General features: G+C 45.0%; 1 protein-coding gene across 1 annotated transcript in view; it reads left to right on the forward strand.

The window, feature by feature from the left end:
• Positions 1-22,659, forward strand: part of SdhA (succinate dehydrogenase, subunit A (flavoprotein)) — a 58,387-nt gene that overhangs the window by 1,640 nt on the left and 34,088 nt on the right. The window contains exons 3-8 of the mRNA XM_050177886.3: positions 10,030-10,191; positions 11,164-11,219; positions 12,833-12,920; positions 13,626-13,790; positions 20,955-21,103; positions 22,060-22,217. Coding sequence (XP_050033843.1) covers positions 10,030-10,191; positions 11,164-11,219; positions 12,833-12,920; positions 13,626-13,790; positions 20,955-21,103; positions 22,060-22,217 — 778 coding nt within the window. The remainder of the gene's footprint in view (positions 1-10,029; positions 10,192-11,163; positions 11,220-12,832; positions 12,921-13,625; positions 13,791-20,954; positions 21,104-22,059; positions 22,218-22,659) is intronic.

Here is a 22,659-nt window from a genome sequence, read left to right on the forward strand (position 1 = left end):
GCAATAGAAGGGGGATGGGCGAATGTAAAAGTTGGGTGTACATGTATATGTCATAGGCAAAAGGAAAATTCCACCTCCTATTAAACAGGAAATTACACATTTCTGACTGTGTCCTTAAACTTTCAGTACATTCCATGTATCCAAGTGAGGAGGGAGCCCATGAGCTTGCCTAAAGGGAGTTTGAGTACTCCTAGGTTACACATCTGCAGTGGCAAACAAAATTTGCTGAATGAGCTGACAACAGTATCTGACATGCCATGGGCAAATAATTTCTTCAATTATTTTGGGCCATTCCAGCAAACCAGTAGGTTGAGCTATAACTGGTGAAAAAGGTTATGCAGCAGCAAGCTACGGTGAGAATTGTCTTTCCCATTGCACGTAAGCACACATGAGCAATTTACACCAACAATAAATATTAAGTCTAGTTGGGAACTGTGTATGGTCAAGCCTTACCTTGAGCAAAGGTTTTATTGGCCGGGAAAAACTGAAAAGCAAGACTAGTACTGACCTAATTTGGATTAGGCAGTAGCAACTTTCATGTCATCTGTTTTGGTATAGCTAATTGCATATACCTGGATTGGTATCTGGATTAGTATATTCACTCAGGTTATCGAGAAATCCGCAGAGTACACTAAGCCTCTTTACATGGCTTTCATAGATTACGAAAAAGCATTTGATTCAGTAGAGATACCAGCAGTCATAGAGGCATTGCATAATCAAGGAGTACAGAACGCTTACGTAAATACTTTGGAAAATATCTACAGAGGTTCCACAGCTACCTTAATTCTATACAAGAAAAGCAGGAAGATACGTGTAAAGAAAGGGATCAGACAGGGAGACGCGATCTCTCCAATGCTATTCACTGCATGCTTATAAGAAGTATTCAAACTATTAAACTGGGAAGGCTTAGGAGCAAAGATCGACGGCGAATATCTCAGCAACCTTCAGTTTGCCGATGACATTGTTCCATTCAGCAACACTGCGGACGAGTTACAAAAAATGATTGAGGACCTTAACAGGGAGAGTGTAAGAGCAGGGATGAAGATTAATATGCAGAAGAACAAAGATACTGATAAATAACTGGGCAAGGGAACAAGATTTCAAGATCGCAAGTCAGCCTCTCGAGCCTGTGAAGGAGTATGTTTACCTAGGTCAACTAATCACAGGGAACGCTGACCATGAGAAGGAAATTCACAGAAGAATAAAAATGGGTTGGATCGCATACAGCAGACATCGTGAGCCCCTGACTGGGAGCTTACCATTATCATTGAAAAGGAAAGTATACAATCAGTGCATTTTACCGGTGCTGACATATGGCGCCCGGTGCTGACATGTGGCGCAGAGATTTGGAGACTGACAAAGAAGCTTGAGAAAAGGACCGCACAAAGAGCGATCGAACGAAGAATGCTAGGCATAACTTTAAGAGACAGAAAAAGAGTGGTTTGGATCAGAGAGCAAACGGGTATAGACGATATTCTAATAGACAGTAAGAGAACAAAATGGCGCTGGGCAGGTCATGTAATGCGCAGATTAGGTAACCGTTGGACCGTTAGGGTGGCAGAATGGGTACCAAGAGAAGGGAAGCGCAGTAGAGGACTGCAAAAGACTAGGTGGTGTGACGAAATTAGGAAATTTGCGGGTTCTAGTTGGAATCTGTTTGCGCAAGACAGGGGTAATTTGAGATCGAAGGGAGAGGCCTTCGTCCTGCAGTGGACATAAATAGGCTGATGATGATGATGACTTGCATATCAGTAAGGAATGATTAAACTCAAGTTATGAGTAAGAAAGAACTCAGCCTGGGAGCTTTGGGGAACACTTCTGCTTTGAACATGTCCTAAATATGTGGGGATGCTAATAAATTCATGATGTCATGCTGAAATTGAGACAGCAGTTTCAGCATGCTGTTCAAAGAAAGGAGGGTTTCATCTTCATTTTGTCCAGTAATTTTTCCACCAAGGATACGCAGAGAGAGTGTTGACAGAATACTGGACCAGTGTAAACAAATTTGCTGTTGCTGCAGCAGTCCAGAGGATATGGCATTCTGTGACTCGGGTCATGGTTTCTATTCCTGTCCTTGGTTTGTCATTCCGAGGGGGTGGAGTACGGAAACACTGCCGTGCCAATGTTTGGGTACTCATTGAAGAATCCCAGGGGATCAAAATTAGCCCGGAGAACTGCAACAGCGGCACTTCTCACAGCTTGCTTGCTGCATTGGGATGTTAAACTCGATCGATCAACTTGTTAAAAAAGCTTTGCTTCCCTTCAGTGTTACTTTCAGGTATTTTTTGCACCATTGCTTTCTGCATCCATTTTGCCCGTGCCTTGTTGTTCAGCAATGCTTGCAGCCCATCGATTCAATCATAAAAAGACAATCATCAGTTTATTTTCTCCACATCAGAAGCAAGAGTGTACACCACCATGCTCAGAAAAGCAGTCCCTGTTGGTATCTCCACAGCTCTGCTCTGGTTAGCATGTGTTGCATGAAATCCAGGGTGCAGACACGATATGTGCAGTGAGATCACACTGAAACAGCTGGCAGGTTAACGGATGACAGCTCCAAAACAGGCACGTACCCAGGATTTTTTTTCGGGGGGGGCCCACCACCTCCATCATCATCATCATCATCATCGTCATGATCATCATCATCAGCCTGTTTTATGTGCACTGCAGGACGAAGGCCTCTCCCTGCGATCTCCAATTACCCCTGTCCTGCGCCAACTGATTCCAACTAGCGCCCGCGAATTTCCTTTCATCGCTCGACCTAGTGTTTTGTCGTCCTCGATTGCGTTTCCCTTCTCTTGGAACCCATTCTGTAACCCTAATTGTCCAACGGTTATCTAACCGGCGCATTACATGAACTGCCCAGCTACATTTTTTCCTCTTGATTTCAATTTGAATATCGTCTATACCCGTTCGCTCTCTGATCCAAAGCGCTATCTTTCTCTCTCTTAACGTTGTGCCTAGCAATCTTCGTTCGATCGCTCCTTGCGCTGTCCTTAACTTGCTCTCAAGTCTCTGCCCCGTATGTCAGCACTGGCAAAATGCACTGATTGCACACCTTACTTTTCAATAATAATGGTAAGTTTCCAGTCAGGAGCTGGAAATGTCTGCTGTATGCGATCCAACCTATTTTTATTCTTCTGTGAATTTCCTTCTCATGATCAGGATTCCCTGTGATTGATTGACCTAGGTAAACGTACTCCTTCACAGTCTCTAGTGGCCGACTGGCGATCCTGATCTCTTGTTCCTTTGCCCGGCTATTTATCATTATCTTCATCTTCTGCATATTAATATTCAACCCCACTCTTACACTCTCTTTGTTAAGGTCGCCAATCATTTGTTGTAACTCGTCTGCATTGTTGTTGAATAGAACAATGTCATCGGCAAACCGAAGGTTGCTGAGATATTTGCCGTCGATCTTTATTCCTAAGCCTTCCCAGTTTAATAGCTTGAATTCTTCTAAGCACGCAGTGAATAGCTTTGGAGAAATTGTCTCCTTGTCTGACCTCTTTCTCTATAGGTATCTCCCCTGCTTTTCTTGTATAGAATTAAGGTAGCTTTAGACCTTCTGTAGATATTCTTCCGCGAAGGACGAGTCAGTAAGACGAGAAACTATTTACAGATTATATTTACAACAACGGTTGCAGCGCTGACCAGTTAGATTCACAGCGCGAGCCCAGTTCGTTCTTCCTCCTCTTTTCTGGAGTGATGGCGCCTACGCGCATCGTTGAAACAAACAAATACCACACGCATGTAGCAATACTTTCCAAGCTTTTTACGTAAGCGTTCTGTACTCCTTGATTACGTAGTGCCTCTATGACTGCTGGTATCTCTACTGAATCAAATGCATTTTCGTAATCTATATAAGCCACATAGAGAGGCTTATTGTACTCTGCAGATTTCGCGATAACCTGATTGATGACATGGATGTGATCCATTGTAAAGTATCTCTTCCTGAAGCCACCCTGTTCCCTTGGCTGATAAAATCCAGTGTTGCCCTTATTCTATTGGATATTATTTTGGTAAATATTTTATATAATACTGGGAGCAAGCTAATGGTCCTATAATTTTTCAATTCTTTAACGTCTCCATTTTTGTGGATTAGTATGTCTGCATTCTTCCAGTTTTCTGGTACCCTTGCAGTCAATAGACACTTCGTATAAAGAGCCGCCAGTTTTCCAAGCATTATGTCTCCTCCATCTTTGATTAAATCGACTGTTATTTCACCTTTTCCTCCTGCTCTTCATTGTTTCATGTCTTGCAGGGCCCTTCTGACCTCATGGCTAGTTATAGGAAAGTTTCTGGATCCTATTCATTACTGTTTCTAAGTGAGGTATCGTGACTCCTATGGGTACTGTATACAGGCCAGCTTAGAATTTTTCCTCTGCTTTTACTATATCTTCGAGATTGCTGATGATATTATCCTTCTTATCTTTTAGTGCATACATCATGGTTTGTCCTATGCCAGGTTTCTTTTTTACTGATTTCAGGCTGCGTTCATTTTTTACGGTTTCTTCAGTCTTTCTCATGTTATAGTTTCGAATATCAGTTATTTTCTCCTTGTTGATCAGTTTTGACAGTTACGCGAATTGCGTAACGCTGTGCGGCCGCCAGTCCCATACAACCGCGTAGAGCGCAGGACTCTGCGATTCTAGACGTACTGTGCTCACCGCGATAGGTTAGAAAAACACCCACATAAGCACAGCAGAGAAGTGGCTACGTGAGGCGGTTCGACCGATAACTGTGGAAGCGTCATTCAAAACAAGTAATTGTTTTCCACTTCTGGCGGCCTTTTCTCTACTTCCTTTTTAAATAAAAAGATGTTGATGCATAAATATTCTCATAAACAACGGTTAACTTTTTTTATTATTCGCTTTTGCTTGCAGTTTAGTTGTTGCCTTGGCTCTCTCCCTTAGTAGATCGCTTAATTTCTCAACTCCTTGCGATATTTTGTTTGCAGTTGCCAATTTTGCACGAAAAGTGCTATACAATTAGGGAAAAACAGACGAGGTAACGGGCGACAGTCATCTTGCTTATGGGTTTAAGGGTTATTGCAGGGTTTCATGATGGATGCTCTTGCACAATATTTCATTTCCCACCTTATCTAACCCATATCACGTGTATATGTTTCCGGGCATCTGCCAGCGTAGCGGCGAGCCGTTGCTCGAGGAAATAATGAAGCAAAGGGAAAAGTTAAACGCAATTGGCGTTTTCTCCGGCCGCAACTCGTTCCATGAGAGTACAGACCAGCTGAGTAACTGCCGCATCCCTCTCCTGGTCCCAGGATCAGCCTAAACAAAGAAGGTTGAAGTAACAAAAGCAACAGCTATGCGCGTGACGGTTGAATAGATGGTGACAACTGAACGCATCTCGATTTAATCGCACGGGTGCGGAATCTATGAGAAAACTGTCCTTCACATTACAAGAGATGCCGATAACTACCACCATCTAAAAGGAGTGAAAAAGACAGCATAATGCTGACCGATGAACAGCTGCCAAGTATCAACATTGATCTGGCGGCGCTTTAGGAATGTGTGAGGTGGGGTGGCGTTGGTGGGGAGGGGGGGGGGGGGGGGTATGCCACTTGATTTCGGGGGGGGCCCGGGCCCCCCCGGGCCCCCCCCTGGGTACGTGCCTGCTCCAAAATATTTTAGCCTGAAGTGCATGGGAACACAGTGCAAGAATAGGTGATTGGGAAGCATTTTTTTTACATTAGCAGATGATCCATTCTCTTTATATTGCATTTGTTGGTAGAGAGTGTGTTTAAATCACACAGACCGAGGTATTCTTTCCGCTGCGGAGCTCTATAACATATCCCTTTTAGACACCGATTAATTCTGTTGATTGAAAACTTATGTTGTATTCCAATGGCAGATCCAGGTCAAGTTCTTCTGCTCTGTATGGAACAATCCTATTCCAACGGCAGAATGAGAGCGTGAGTTGTGTGTTCCAATGGCAGATTGGGACCAGCCACTGATTCCGAATCGCTCCGCAGAGCAAAAATATTTGCTCCGCTGAAATTGGCAGATTTGACTGGAAGTCTGCGTGACATATTTCCTTCACCCGCCTCTGCTTCCTGTCATGGTTGCCTTTTCCTGGTCGTGCGCAGCTATGGATGACATGGAAAACATGGACAGTACGTCACATTGCGCGTTCTTGTTCCTGCTCCTGGATAGTGACAGCTCCGACTCGGGCACTATAAGTTTTCAAGTCCAGTGACGATTCTTTCGACACGAAAGAAAAACAAAAGCACGGAATGCCGGGATGATCCAGATAATGGTGGTGATGGTGGATTGGGTAGGCCGATCCACCATCTAGTCTAACGCCCTCTCGCTTGATTTCCCTGTACTAAGTGCCCCCGCGGGAGTGCACACATTCCATTTGCAGATTTACCCACCATGGTTGCTCAGTGGCTATGGTGTTGGGCTGCTGAGCACCAGGTCGCGGGATCGAATCCCGGCCACGGCGGCCGCATTCTGATACGTAGGGGTGAAATGCGAAAACACCCGTGTACTTAGATTTAGGTGCACGTTAAAGAACCCCAGGTGGTCTAAATTTCTGGAGTCCTCCACTACGGCGTGCTTCATAATCAGAAAGCGGTCTTGGCACGTGAAACCCCATAATTTTTTTTTTTCGATTTGCAGATTTGACGAGAGTGATCTCAGTCGGAATGATGTGCTCCGTTCGTGACCCGGCCAAGTGCTCGCGATCTGCCATTGGAATTCAAGATTACTTTCACCACATTTCTTACTACTTCAGAATCATAAAAAGCATATAGCTGCAGAAAAAGATTAAGAATTTTTAATTTTTAGTGAGTTTTGCCAGGTCTGTGGAATGTGGACTCCATGCGAAGACCCATTACAGCAACAAAGCACCTATTTAGCCACTTAAAGATAATGCCTGGTAGAAAACATTGTGAAAAACAGTGAAAGAGGTCAACCTGCTACATACAATTAAAACATTCTGGGCTGGTTATTCAAACTTTCAGCACTATTCCAATCGGAAGTGTTTCAAGATGCATGCAACATAGTTTAAATATTTTAACTTTCATCAGTGCTTTTGCCGTTGATGCAGTATCTTGGTGTACACAATTGTGCACACAGTGCCTGAAAGGGATATAGGGTCAGCCCACATCACTCATCTGTTTGGGCTTTGCAAGAAAAAAAAATGGGGGGGGGGGGGGGGAGTTGGGACGGGTGTAGGAAAGCTTAGAGTAGTGGGCCGCAATAAAGTAAAACTATTCCAATCTGTTCTTATTCCAAATCGGCCATTAGTCCTTCCGGGTAGGTCAAAATGGCTCGGGCCCCATCCTAATGGGTCACTGCCATGGCTACATGGGCGACGCTCGAGCCAGTTTATTTATTTATTTATTTACTCTCATGGTGAAAAAACACATTACAGAGGGCAGTGGCCACAGGTAGAAGGATCAAACACAAAACAATGTCATTATGGTTTATACAGTATTAGCTGCCACAATAATACAATAAACAAAAAAAAACAGCATTAATGCAATACACAATATTAGGTCAAACAAATGGAAAACGTGGTACAGTAATTGATATGTTGAACACATGAGGACTTCAAACGTTGCAGTGATTGCACTCGTAAACAACTCAATCTTTAACGTGAGCCACTTGGGAGGGAAGACAATTCCACTCTTTTGATGTTAGTTGTATGTACAAGTTCAAAAAGGTGCGAGTTCTGCACGACTGCATACAAACTTTGTGAATGTGGTCCATTCGGTTGGAAATGTACCAGGGAGGAATAATGAGTCGGTGATGCAAGTGTGGATCGTAATATAACTGAAAGGACTAAGCGATGTATTCCGTGACTGGTTGCGGAAGACTGTAGATTTAGGCTTAAATTCATAGATCTTATACTGCCAGTACGGCTGTATTCCGAGACAATAAAATGAACAGAATTGTTTTGAACCATTGCAATAAATTTTCCTGAAACGCATCCCACATTGACACGGTATATTCAAGCTTTGATCTAATTAAGGATTATATAAGAGAAGCTTTAAAAGAAGACAAATTGTGACAAACATAGCTAAGCATATGGTTTGCACTATTTACAATGTAGGTTATGTGTACATCCCAAGTTAGGTTAGCTGTAAAGTGTACGGCAGGAGACTTATATGAGCATCTTCTATACATATTCCAATGGTATGTTATTTAGAAAGTAAACAGGCAGTGTGTTAGTCCATTTGGACACACGCATAAATATAGACTTATTAATGTTTAATTCATTAGCATTGTATTGCACCACAAATAAACAGTGTGGAGGTCAGATTGAATAATTGTTATGTCGTTGTCGCACATTATTTCCATTAAAATTATGCAGTCATCTGCAAATAGGTGATTACTTGATGAAACAGAAGGCAGGTTGTTTATATAAATTAGGAGGAGCAGAGGACCAAGCACTGAACCCTGCGGTACACTGGAATGTACCACACTGGGGCATGAATTTGTGTTATTAGCTGAGACATGCTGGAAGCCATTAAGGAGAAAATGTTCAATCCAAGTCAAAAGTTTATGACCAGTGTTGAATAGACAAAGTTAGTATAGCAGCAGTTTATGGTAAACTTTATTGAACGCCTTGGAGAAGTTGAGAAAAATGCAATCAGCTAAGTAACCAGTCTCCAGAATGACATTTACATCATTCTTGAAGGTTACTATTTGTGTTCATTGAGTACGTTTTACGAAAGCCGTGCTGTAATGGTGGAATAAAAAAATGAGTTAGATTCAACAAAGTTTATAAGAATTCTACATGGTATGCTAGTAAGCGAGATGGGCTGGTAGTTAAGGTGGGAATTCTGATTTATAGAGTGGAATTACCTTCTCAATTTTCCCGTCTGATGGAAGAGAACCGTCGTCAAGGGACTGCTGGAAGATCATTGACAATATGATAGATGAATAGGACGTTGTGCTTTTCAAGAAATTAGAATCAATTAGGTCGCAGCCATGTGGAGAAAACTATTTCAATGGCCCAATAAGTTTTGCTTACCATTTAAATTAATCACTATTGGAAACCCAGCTGTGTAATTGTAAGAGTGCACTTGGGGGTACTGTAGGATTTGTGTTTGAAAAAAAATTATTTGAAAGTATCGCAGAAGGCTAATGGCGGATTTGGAATAAAAACAGATTGGAATAGTTTCATGTTATCCCAGCGGTGGCCATGAGACAGTGTGTCAAGGGGCCACACACAATATTTGTGTGTGGCCCCTTGAAGAGCTGACATGTGATCTGGCAAAAATTTTCAGTTGACTGAATGGCTTAATTCTGGCACATTTTGGATCTGTGAAAGGGATGCTCCGTGTAGGATCATAGAACCTTTGTTCATTTTAAGCGCTAACGCAGTAGACTGCCTCTAGAAAAACTCGGTTAGAGCAAATTTTCTCTCCTGAAGAGACAGATTTCTCACGTTCCTTCATCTTTTATTGAAAAGAATGCCGTGCTGGTACTACAAATATAAACAAAATAATTTAGTGCTCCTGTGCATAATTATGGTCAACTGAGCATTGAACAGATCAGCATAAGCAACTCCCGCGAAACGTCCTGCCTCAGATGGGTGAACATGGTGGCAAGAATAACGTTATCCCTCAGAGTTAAGTTGTGGAGCATACCAAGCATGCATGAAAATAACACATTGGTGAGATATATTTTGAAAAAGCATTTATTTCAATTGTCAGTTAGAAATTGCACATAGCCTTTGTGAGCCTTTGGTGACAGTGTGCATATGATAAATATTTAGCTCTTCGTGTTATGTTACAAAACTCTTAGTTCCGTCTCTGGCACACATTAAAAAAAAAATTTGCTTGAACTGGCAGTGCATATCCTGTTATATTTATGGCATCGTGTCACGCTGACCGCTTGTGTTGCTCGTTAATGTGCACACCTGCTGCAAGAGGTGAATTAGGCATACTGTTTGCACAGGCACTTGCGTGGTCTGTTGCACTGGAGAAGTCCTTTCGTAGCTATGGGAGCTGTGCATCCTGCCAGGCTGACTGTGATTGGCAACTGGTTGCAGCTTGCCGGTAGCTACGAGGTGGTGGACCACACCTTCGATGCCGTCGTGGTGGGAGCCGGTGGAGCGGGCCTCCGGGCAGCCTCGGGCCTTGTGGAGGCTGGCTTCAAGACTGCCTGCATCACCAAGCTATTCCCCACTCGCTCCCACACAGTCGCGGCACAGGTGGGCGTACCTCTGCTGCACTCGGCGTTTCATTCACTCCCTCCCTAGACCTCACTTGAATATAAATTGAATTGCAATGGCTAGTTGACTACTTAGTTTGTACATGACCCCTTTGCAAAGCAAATCGCATTCAGTATTTCCGGGCCTATAAGAGTGGCTGCCAATATGTAAGCTTGCTGTGACTTTACGCTCTACTGATTCATTTATTGGGCTCACTTATCACAATTTATTTTTGTTATTATCAAGTCTAGTCTGATAAGAAATTTTGTCTTCATGAAGGATGGAATGCTGTCCTTTCAAGCAGTTCATTTATAATGTTTTTTTTTTCCTGCAATTTGGTAGAGCGTACACTGAAGTCGTATCACGTGAAAAATTTTCTTTGTTTTGATCAACAATGGGGGAACAATGGAAACTTCAGCCTGGAGTGGCACTCTTAGTCTATCACTATCGTGGTTACAATATTGTGTGGTGTGTTGTTATGCTTGCTGGCTTAGCCAGTCAGCAGTGTCCACTGAAAGTGATATCCCCGAAAGTGATTTATCCAATAATACTATTGGAGCCAACATTTCAACAAGGGGAGTTGTCTTAAACCTGGTTGAACTAGATTTGTTGGTTCTCAACTGAGGCTTTTTCTGCTTTGCTCACTGTCAATCGCTTCAAGACATGTTCCTGTGACCTCCATTTTTTTTTAACTCTTCCATTCTTGAATTAAAGCTGATAAGATGTCCAACCAAGTTGTTTTAACAACATGGCGTTTCAAAGTTGGTATAGCTTCTTATTCAGGGGTAAGATTGCGAGAAGTGCAGGGGTGATTAGCTTTAATTTAGTTAGTTGCCCCAATGAGGCAGATCTCTGCCGAATGATTACCTTTGAGTGCTCCTTTCTTGCGTGTAGTCTTACCTCACTTCATCTGCAGGCGTTGTTGCGCTTCTGTCAGCCCTGTCTCTCAAGAGTGTGCAACTCTTCTTGCAGGGGGGCATCAACGCTGCCCTGGGAAACATGGAGCCCGATGACTGGCGGTGGCACATGTAGGTTCTTCACTGTCATTGTTCACTTTACCTTGGCCTCACTGGCACTGGTCGCAAGGAAGCATACAGAAGGGGAACACAGGAAGTGAACTCAGGAGGAACACCGAAAGTTCACTTTCCGCTGAGTTGAGGTGTGTGAGGTAGATAGCACAGAGGCTGCCTCAATCTAGAGTTCTAGCTTTAGCATGTGCATTGCCATCTCACCAGCATTCCTGGACGGAGCCATGAATGGCAGTTGTTGTGGCATTTCCTCATGCATTGTTTGGAGAGAACGTGCTCTCTGTCGATCGGTGCCCTTTGGTGAGAAAAGCTCTACTATCAGTAAGTTTGCATTGTTGCAGAAGCCTTTGTGCCTGCAGGTAAAAGAAAGCAGCCATTTAGTGCTGTTAGTGGTCAGCACAGTTAATCTGAATGCAATAACTTTTTGTAGTTATTTTTATTTAAAAAGCAGTTTTAGTTATGGAGAGGATCACATAACCATGTTAGGGCTGCAAGAAGTAAGTGTGACCCCGGAATTCCAGTAAAATTCTCAAGTGTGTATGTTCAGGCTTTAATTCTACGATAGCTATCTCTCCGTCCTGGGTGCTGACACATCTGGTAATGTCCATGTGTTAACATATGCATACCTGTAAAGGCACTGTGGCTCAGTACTACTATATTTTTGTGAAATATATGCTTACATTGCTCTCTACCACGGTTTTTATATATAAAGTATGATACTCGCAGACATTGTGCAAGTCATTTTGAGATGGATAACTTTGAAGTGCCACTTTGACTCCATGCAGTGAGGCAGCAAGGGTGTGGTCAGATGTCATTACCACTCTGTATAATGATGTGGGCTCACATTGTGGTGTCAAAGCAGATATCTTTTCTCGACTTTGTCGTGGCCCATAATCAAATCATGGTTTTTGCACGGGAAATTCCAGAATTCAATTCTCGACTTTGTCCACAGTTCCAATTCCAGGTCGCGGAATCGAATCCCGGTCACGGTGGCCGCATTTTGATGGGTGCTGAAATGCGAAAACATCCATGTACTTATATTTAGGTGCACGTTAAAGAACCCCAGGTGGTTGAAACTTCCGGAGTCCCCCACTACGGCGTGCCTCATAAGATAGTGGTTTTGGCACGTAAAGCCCCATAATTTAATTTTTAAATTAAATTTTAACAAACACAACAGCTCGCGTGTGAGACCGTCACCAGAAGTGCACCACTCAGCAAAAAACATGAGGAAAAAAAAAGAAGGTGAAGCCCGTGACGTATCTATCACGTGATCCTCTGGCTCCGGTAAGGGAGAACGCAGTGAAAGAATTGCGCTTGCGGAAGCTAGACAGGACAAGTAGAGAGAGTGTCTGTGTTGGTGCAAGACACTCGCCTCCTGAAATCATGGGTTTGCGCCACTTCAAATATTTCTATCTCTACTATTAATGAACTAATATGAAAAATTATTGCGGTGGAACACTCCATAGAGGTCATGTAACAGCTTGCAGCCTGCAACCAAAATTTGCTATGTGGCCTGGTTAGGGTTTAAGGAGACATGCAGACCTTGTAATTGTATGCTTAGGACCTTAGGTTATCTTGAGCCTGAGTGCACATGGCCTGCCCCCTGAATGCAGGTATGACACGGTCAAGGGCTCTGATTGGCTGGGTGACCAGGATGCCATCCACTACATGACCAAGGAGGCTCCCTTTGCCGTACGAGAGGTGAGCTTTGCCCATTTGGGCATTGATCAGCTTCAGCATTGACTACTCAAAATGCTTGCTGGAGGTGTCTTGTGGCTTACAGATTAGCTTGCACCTCATTTGTTCTGAGCAGTATTGCGCTTCTCTCTCTATATTTGGCTACATTTTTCTCATTTCTGTCGTTAGCAGAACACAGAGCCAAGTTGTGTAAGTCGGCCCTGTAGCTGTTCATAGACTGCAGTGCAGCACAGGTTGCAGCAAACTGCGGCTTCTATTACAAAGCCTTCGGTTCCTGGGGCTGCTTTTGCAAGGGTGAAAGAAAGGCACTGGCTTGTTGTCCAGGACTCTCGTGTAAGGTTGCTGTGTCATCGGTCGTGTAGATTGTGCTCGTTTTGTACTGTTTGTGGTCGTCAGAGAAAAGACTTATGAAGGAGCTGACTGAAGCTCATTTCATCTTTCCATTACTGTTTCTCTCTGTAATCGCTGATGCCAGGCCATTGAAAAGAAATAACCAAGTCTCTTAAACTTACTCTTTACTTATTATACATAGTGTTATGTATGTTATCTGTTTGCTCTGCTGGTGCAAGCACATAAATGGTTCATGCATTGCACCAGCAGTATGGTTATGCCTTTCTGCCTGGTCACTGGCGTGCTCACTTGGTCCTCCAGTTGGTTATGGCCGAGAACTGTTTCATGATGCTCTTCCTCTTGCCCGTGTGCATGCAGCTGGAGAACTACGGCATGCCATTCAGCCGGACGCAGGATGGCAAGATCTACCAGCGGGCCTTTGGTGGCCAGTCATACAACTTTGGCAAGGGCGGACAGGCCCACCGGTGCTGTGCCGTGGCTGACCGCACGGGCCACTCCCTCCTGCACACTCTGTACGGGCAGGTACGTGGGCAACACACCCACCTACCAATGGCCCTGGCTGCATGATTTACTTGATGCGATGACGCTGTGGCATTCTGAGGTCAAGGTCTTGTGTTCGATTCCCTGCTACCGCGGCCATATTCCAGTGGAAGCAAACATGTGAGAATGCCCGTTTACAGTAGAACCCCGCTGTTACGTTCCTCACTGCTGCGTTTTCCCGGCTGCTACGTCGTTTTCATCCGGTCCCGGCATAGCTTCCATAGGATCCAATGTATAAGGAACCCCGCTGTTACGTTGTAGCTGTGAAAACGTTCCCGCATGATACGTCGCAACTTAGCACCCCGAACCCGCCTGGGCTAAAGTAGACAACGCGCTCCAACCGCCATTTTGGCTTTTGACGAGTTTTGGCTGGGCTTGGCCGGGCTTGGCTATGGAACTGGCTGCAAGAAGCCGCACGCCAGTTCGAGAGGCCGCATGAGGCCGCCACTAAGTGGCCATTCGAGAAAAATGATCTTACTATCATCACTGTGATTACGGTCACCGCTTGGTTGTTGGACGGGTCGACTCACGGAGGAAGGAAACTCGGGAGAGGCCCTGACGTCACTCTTTGTGAAGCTAAAGTGAAGCCGGAGGTTGGCGTTGCTCGTGGCGTTGCTCCGCCTATTGGGCCTGCTCTCCTCTCTTGTTTACGTTTCTCCCACGCCGCGCTGCGCGCAACCGGGCAGCTCGGACGCGCGCGCTCCGCAGCAATACTAAACAATCGTTAGCACGTTAGCATGATTACGCCAAAGAGGGTAAAATTTCCCGCGTATATTCGTTCGTCCGTTGCCATTGCCGTGGCGCGGTGACGACAAGGAGCACGAGCCGCATGATGCCGGGGAGTTGCCAAATCCTAGCTTTGGAGAAGCCGTCGCGGCTCTGGACCTCCTCCACAGGTACGTCGCACCTCACAGCGACGCTGACAGCAATGCGGCCTTCCAGGGTATTGAGAAACGTGTGGCGATTTATAGCGAGCGAAAGAAACGGCAAGCCACCATTCTGGACTTTTTTAAGTCCTAAGCGCACTCTGTGGAAATAAATTGTCTATAGTTGAAGCTGCACTTTTTTCATTCATTTTCGGAGCTTTCCTCACTGTTGCGTTTTCCCGGCTGTTACGTTTTTTTCCCCCGGTCCGGTGAAAAACGTATGAACGGGGTTCCACTGTAGTTAGATCTAGGTGCATAACGATGTAATGATATGTCGCGATCTGAGTCTAAACAAGCTACGAAGCATGACATCGGGAATGTATAGTGGTACTACTTGCCATCACATTCCATGTGTGGAAGAGAAAATTTCTATGATTTCTACTTGCATGAATCTTCTTAAAACGCAAAATTGGCATACTTTTCAAAACTTGCTTGACAAAAATTGTTCAAAGTGGCAAACTGAAGAATAGTGTCAAGGCAGTTGTCATCTCATTTTTTCCCTGTGCTGTGCCCCTTCATTTACAGATGTCACGTGCATGTATTCTCACGCCTTTACATGACCCGCCTTGACGCACAAGGATACTGTTGTCCAAGCTCCGTAAAATCAGGTTCACATTCACACAGGATAGGGCAAATCTGTCCATTTGATGTCGTGTAGCCTGTAGGCTTCTCACGCATGCTCTTGGGACAAAGGAATGACAACACAGTAGTGCAATCACAAGGGCATTTATTGGACCTTTCATAGACTAATGCCTGCTAGCCGGTTGCTATCCAGAAGACATGCCGATGGGCGCGCAACAAATCGCGGAAGTCCGACTCACCGCGATTGGATAACAAGCGAATATGTTCGCCCCATGTTGGACACCAAGGCCTGCTCATTCGCGTGTACGGTCATGCGAACGGTGGCGTGTTTGAATGATCATGTTCGTCCATTCTGGGGTAGGCTTCACGAGACGGTCTCGCAGAAGCACGGATCGGCGCACACGCAGAACGTCCGCGCCGCTTGCTGATTCCGAGCCAAAGAGGAAGAGCCTTTTCGCACTCAAGTAACCCCGCTATTGGGTGGCGTAAGCAGAGCCACACTCTCGCCATATCTCGCAATGCGCTTCACCTACACCGGCTGCCGCTGGCAATAGCCACGTGGTGAAGCCGGAGAACAGGAGACGGGAGCTATGCGGGAAAACAACATAGCAGGGGTCACGTGAGAGTCGTGCATCCCCACAAGCCAAACTGAACGACAAAGCTGCAAGCCACACTGGCTGCTTTCACTTCCCTTTTGCCATCCAGCTGCACACTATGCATCTTTCTTTTCAAGACTTTCAATTTAACCTTAGCCCTCGTCAACACAGTACGGCAGCAGTGTGTGCATTGCATATGGGATGTTTTGAGTTGCAAATTGCATAAAATTATAAAATACTGTATTTACTCGAATCTAACGTGCAGTCTTTTGCTGATAAAATAGGTCCAAAAATTGCGTGTACATTAGAATAGAGTACAACCCTAAATCTGCATTACCATATCACCGTCAGCATTTCAATATGACTGCCTCGTACGCACTTCAAGCCTAGCTGCCATAGCTTCCTCCACGTGCTGTAGTACATGTGCTTAAGCAATGCTTCCTTTGGCTCCAGTTAGTGCACCGTCCGTCTTCCCAGTCATCCCGTTTTCTGCGTTTGCTCTATCAGCATGGAAGTGCCAACTGTGAAGACATGCTGATTTTATCACGATGCCGGAATTAGAGGGAAAGTGATCATGGGTGTGGAGATGATGTTCGGAGTTCCAGAAACTTGCGTGCAGGACTGGCGCAAACAGGAGAGGTGTTCTTCACCGGTGGCTGCTAGGTACGGTGCGGCCCCTATCATAGAGTCCCTATCTTGAAAGTGATCTGCGATGGACACAACAGTCTACGTATCTAGGTGCACCGTGCTGTGTTCTCGTCGCTTAATTAGTTCGCGTTGAAGTGAGAAGCCACAGAAAGGTCGATTCCTCGTACCTGCTCCCGCACTTCCTCACTCCAGTGTTTTGATGAAGAGTTTCCGCGGTCATTGAGTGAGACGTGTTCATGTTTGCTTGTGCGCTTGTGACACCATGCTTGTTAATTTAGTTAGTAAGCGAATGTCTAAAGGTTTATACGGGCGATAAAACTACTATCCATACTTTTCGTATAGCTGTCTACTAATTTGCTATCCTAATCAATGCTTCGACTCTTGGGCGAAACTGTAACTTTTTTTATTTATCGCAACTTTAGTGCATTGGGAGTAAATCTTTGTTTTTCCTAAATGAGAGGAAGTTGTATTTCTGTATGAAAGAAAGAGGTGCGCGATACTGTAAAGGACTTCTATTTTTTTAGGTAATAGCGAATGGGTGCATGTTACAATCGAGGGCGTGCTAGAATAGAATAAATACGGTACTCATTCTGCTTTTAGCATTTGAAAGTGTTTGCTAGGGATGTTCTCAGCATAATAAAGGTGTACCGCATGATTCCACATCAATTTTTCTGGTGAGAAAGTGTGTTTATTATGTAAATACAGTCGAATCTCGATAATTTGAACTCGAAGGTGCCTGAAAATTTGTTTGAATTAAAAAAACTTTTAATTAAAGGAAGCTCATTGAATGGAGGACTTACCTGCAGTGATGCATGTGCACTCACTGAGCTAACACACGAGTGGGAAGTTCCACAAAATTTATTGACACGCATTTGCAAATTACAGTCAGTTATTAGTTGTATCGGTGCACGTACTGTGATAGGAGATGGCGGGTACACAGGTGCATAATTAAAGGAAACGTACCATGTCCCGTGACAATTGCCCCTTCCAACTTTTGGTTTGCTTCACCGCATAACAGTTATGTGTTGGGGCAAAGCAGATTTTAGGAAACCGGCATTATGCAACGCATGCTTTCCGTGCTCCGAAGCCATTGGCAAGGATTAAAAAGGCAGAGTCGGCGCCATTGCTAACAGCAGCGAATTATTTGAATGAAAAACATGGCACCGAAGAACAAGAAGCTTGCTAGCGAATGTCGAAGTAGCTAGGCCTAGCGTTGCTATGCCGTGACTACGGCTGCCAGTGGATCTACGTGCAATAGCGCCGGCTCGAAGCGGCGCGATTATTGAAATGGCGGTGGTGGTGGCTTTGTTGCGCCATGTGCGATTTGAGGGGTGCATTTGCAAGCAGCCACTTGTAATTCAGTCATTTGACCACCTGCATCCGTGGAAGTTTTCACTTATTGTCTCAACATTTCTTCGTGGCAGAAGCGAAATTTTGTTATATGTATTGAAATCCTATACAAACCTACTTCGTTATATTGAGGTTCTAAATACATGGTGTTCCATGGACAAGAGGTTATGAAATGTAAACAGTTTGTTATATCGAGAATTTTGTTATATTGAAGTTTGTTGTATTGAGGTTCAACTGTATACGAGTATTTGCGTGCCCCTATTTAATACCAATTATATGCATCATTATTAAAAAATAATTTTTGTTTCTTCAATGATTTTAAAGTTTCGGCAGTGTTGAAAACACAGGTGCATGATCGTTACCTTGAGTTAATAAATACAGTCGAACCCACTTATAATGATACCGCTTTTAACAATATATCGGTTATAACAATGAGAAGCTGCTGCACCCTTGACTTTTGTATGTTTTCCATGGTGAAATAACTCGCTTACTACAATGCCCCGATGCTGCATTATCGGTTGTAACGATGAACCCTTGCTGCTGGGTGTCCGAGCCGAAAGGTAGTGAAATGTGAAATCCTTGAAAAGAAAAAAAGAAAACGAGAAATTCGAGCTGCTGCACGCTGGGCCGCTGCTCCAACAGCGACCGCATGCTCATTTTTCATCCATTTCTGCGCGACTTTCTCCCATCGCTATTCCACCCCTCCGAACACGAATGGGCTGTGCCCATAGCTCTATGCCGCCCCACCCTCCAAAACACAAATGGACCGCGCTAACTGCGCCGCAAGCAGATTGCTTGCATGTTGCTCGCTGGCTCCTTATTCAGTTCAGTTCTGCGAACAGTTTAGTCGCTCGCATTAGTTTTTGTTGGCTGTGTCGAAGTCGTTCCTGGCCCCGCGGTTTCTCAACTTTGCTTGACTCGCCGCCGAGACGGAAGATGACTGATCCGCCCACCGATCATCGGCAATGCATGCCATTGCCGGTGAAAAGAAAGTGCACGGCTATAGATTTGGAAACTAAGTGCTTCTAACCGATCAGACGATCGTCATGAACGTGCTTGCATCGGATAGCGATGGTGGCGACGGCAGCGATGACACGGTAGGGCAGACTGCCTCAACGTTGTCCTCACAGGAGGCCCAGCATGATTCAGTCCCTCCGGGGCTTGTTTTTCGCGACGAACCTTCCGCTGCATTATGTGGAGCGCTTGGATGCCTTGGAGAAGGATGTTGGCAAACTTTGCCTAAAGCATGCATGGCTGACAGACATGAGCTTTTCTTGTGCAAGCCAGTGAGAAGTATGTGGTGAGATGCTTGAGGTGATAACTCCACAGCGTATGTTCTGGATTTCTCAAGCTGACAGGCTGCCGCGGCAGCTTTCTCACAATTTTTAAAAGGCCCCTTTTGGGGCCACCAAAGTGATGCATTGGTGGTGCTCGCATATTGCTTGCCACCCGTGACACCTTTTTGGAGTTGTTATAGCAATGCCATTCTTTAATGCTGACAGCCGCGGCGTGTTACACGTGATCGGAGCGCCCAGGAAGGAGTTAAACGAGTGAACACAATCAGCAGCCGGGTGGAGGAAGGTGGTGGGGAAGAGCACTGACCTCCCTGCCTGTATAGTTTTCTCATATCAGCTCTGCCATCCCCCTATTTTAATTTTTTCATGCGATTCAGTTATAACAATTATCGGTTATAACAATGGAATTTTCGTAGCACATTAATAGTATTGATATAAGTGGGTTTGACTGTAATTGCAACTTAATTTACCTTGTGAAAGCAGCTGAGGTGCAGTGATGTACAAATTTCCTTGCTGCATAATTTTGTGCAACTGGTTGCTGGCTGGAAATCATATGCACTGTCTCCGATTAACCCTTTGAAGGTCGATTTTTTTTTGCCATATGTGACCGCCCAGGGTCGATTTTTTTATTGCAGATTTCAATTCTTCTTCGAGACTTATTTTGAAAAAACTGTACCGTCATTTTTCTAGGGTGACCGTAAAATGAGAAAAAAATATTTTTAGTTGGCATATATGTACTCTTGATTCATGAATAACAACAATAAAAAAGGAAATAAACTTACAAGAATTAAAAATTTGAGGCATTGTTATACGCGCAGTTCAAGGCTTTGAAAATATGCACACGAGAATATTTTGCAAGACTTAAGACTTAAATGTTCCTGTTCTTGCACTAATATGCACATCCATAGCGTCATAGAACTGTGTAGGTGCGCGCACTCAAGAAAACTGTGTGGTTCTGTGCCCGTCAAGAAAGCAAAACGTGTGACAAATTTCCGCTAATCTTCATCTTATCGCCAACCAGAGGCAATTAGTTTTCGTGAGTGTTCTAAAAAAAAAAAAAAGAGCAGCGGAAATGCATGCACGGCGGCATCCTTCCTATGCGCTTCCCTGTGAGTACTAAACGAGTGAGAGACAGGTGGTCGCCCTTTGAATGATTAGTAACAGGATATCTTTCAGTTTTGCAAGCGCAAGGAGCCGAAACCGCCCGTGGAATAAAGCGCAAACCGCCGCCCGCGCGTGCGGGCGCCAATGCGCGAGCGCTAGTATATAGATGTGTGGGAGCAAACTAGCACTAAAACAAACCATGCAACGAAAACGGAGAGAGACGGGTGCACGCTAAAAAAGAACCCTGTATTCCCACATAGTGGCAGCACATGACAGAAAAGAAAAAGTTAATAAATTGGCGGGGTTTTTAAACGTACAGACAGCGCCGTATATTTGCGTCGTTGACCCTCAAAGGGTTAAGACTCTTTTTGAACCAGTGTTTGCTTTTATGCTATCTAGCTGAGAGCACTGAGCTCCGACTTGCCGCAATGTAGTATGTTTTGTGTGTGTGTGTGTGTGTGTGTGTATATGAGAGTGCTTTAGCATGTCTCTGCTAACTCGAGTTCCACTTGTGCATTGCTAGTTTTCATTGGCATAAAGTTCAAGTTTCAAGCCCATGTTTTAGCCAGCCGCTTGCTGTTGTCTGTCCCAAGCAACGTGATGACTTCAGCCCTGTATAACTCTGCATGATGTGGCACCGTGCAGTCGCTGAGCTTCGACTGCAACTTCTTTGTGGAGTTCTTTGCCATGGACCTACTGATGGAGAACGGAGAGTGCCGAGGCGTGCTGGCGCTGTGCATGGAGGACGGCACCCTCCACAGGTTCCGGTCCAAGAACACCGTCCTTGCCACTGGGTGGGTTGGCACTCTCTTGAGTGCACTGCGTTCACAGAGAGTGCTCGAACGAAACAGATTTTTTTTTTTTTCTTGTCCAACTACTTTGTTGCCTCTTTCACGTCTTGTTGTTTCTTCATATGGTTTGACATCTTTTACGTCATAACAAGGTTCCCGTGTAGGCGGTGGAGAAATGCTGCCCACCACTTTGATTGACCGCGCCTACACCTTTGAGTGGGGCTCAGCAATGCAATTGGTCCATTTGATCAAAATTTCAGATTCTTTTTGTTTTGCTATTCCCAAGTGTCTTCTTTCTCGCGTGTGGAAATATCAGAAAAAAATCTTGAAGTTTAGCAAATCAAACTTTTCGAGTGTTTTGGCAACAAAAATAGAGTAGGAAATTAGAATTCAGGAGGCTGTATTGCACGGCTTTCCATTGACGCAATGCCGCCATCTTGGTACTGTCATCAAGAGGAGAGATCGGAGCTTCAGATAGTTGCTGTACTGTATTTCGCCATGCAAAAGTAAAAGCAAAAGAAGCAGGCGAGAAGGGGAAAATCTGGCATCATGATTCGCTGCTGCTGCCACGTGCGCACAGGAAGGGCTCCTATTGGCTGATACATATTTGAATCACTGGCATAGGTTTCATGTGCACATTGACACTGGCAAGCTGTGCATTTCTTTATCCTGACAATGCTTGGTGATAACGGTTGGCTGTGTTGCGTCCACGACGTAAAATTGTTCTGTGCACCATTTAAAATGGGAGAGCCAGATCGGTTGTATTGAATATACAAAGGTATACAACCCCCACCCCAACCCTGGTCGCTAGATGCCCACTCCTAAAAAATTTCTGGGGAGAAATTGCCGCAAGAAAGTATGAACAGACTAGCTGAGCAACAGGCAGGTTTTGTTCTCTAGCTGGTGCATATGCTCCCCTTGCCCATCCTCAATGCCCTCCTCGCTTGTGCTCTGCGCAGGGGCTACGGCCGCACATTCTTCTCGTGCACGTCAGCGCACACGTGCACAGGCGACGGCAACGCCATGGTGACCCGAGCAGGGCTGCCCCTGCAGGACATGGAGTTCATCCAGTTCCACCCAACGGGCATCTATGGCGCTGGCTGCCTCATCACTGAGGGTGAGCTCGGCTGCTGCCATAGGCAGACTGCAGTGATTGCAGAGTGCTTTGAGCTTGTAGTCAGCTGATGCAGATGACCCAATCGCACCATAGCTGCATGTTGCTGCAAGCAAACACCGGATGGCCGTTACGCACTGGTGCTCTAGAAACTAAACTCGAGGCAGAAGCAAGTCCTGTGTGTTATGCTCTAGTGCAGCATCATGCCTACGTGTTGACAGTTTTGTCGAGCCACAAATTCAGCCACAAATTCTGCCACAAATCCCGTGCCCTTTCACCGGCTGCCCGAGACAAGTGCGCCTTGGGGAAATGCAGATTCTGTAATCTGTGCGCCACGAGAAGAAACAAAGGGAAGCACGTGGCAGCAGGGTGTTGGCTGTAAAATTTTCCTTCCCAGAATGCAAGGGAATCGGTGATGTGAGACATTTCATTTGGTCCTGTCAGA

Source organism: Dermacentor andersoni, chromosome 4, assembly GCF_023375885.2.
Source record: "Dermacentor andersoni chromosome 4, qqDerAnde1_hic_scaffold, whole genome shotgun sequence".
NCBI classification, from domain to species: domain Eukaryota; kingdom Metazoa; phylum Arthropoda; class Arachnida; order Ixodida; family Ixodidae; genus Dermacentor; species Dermacentor andersoni.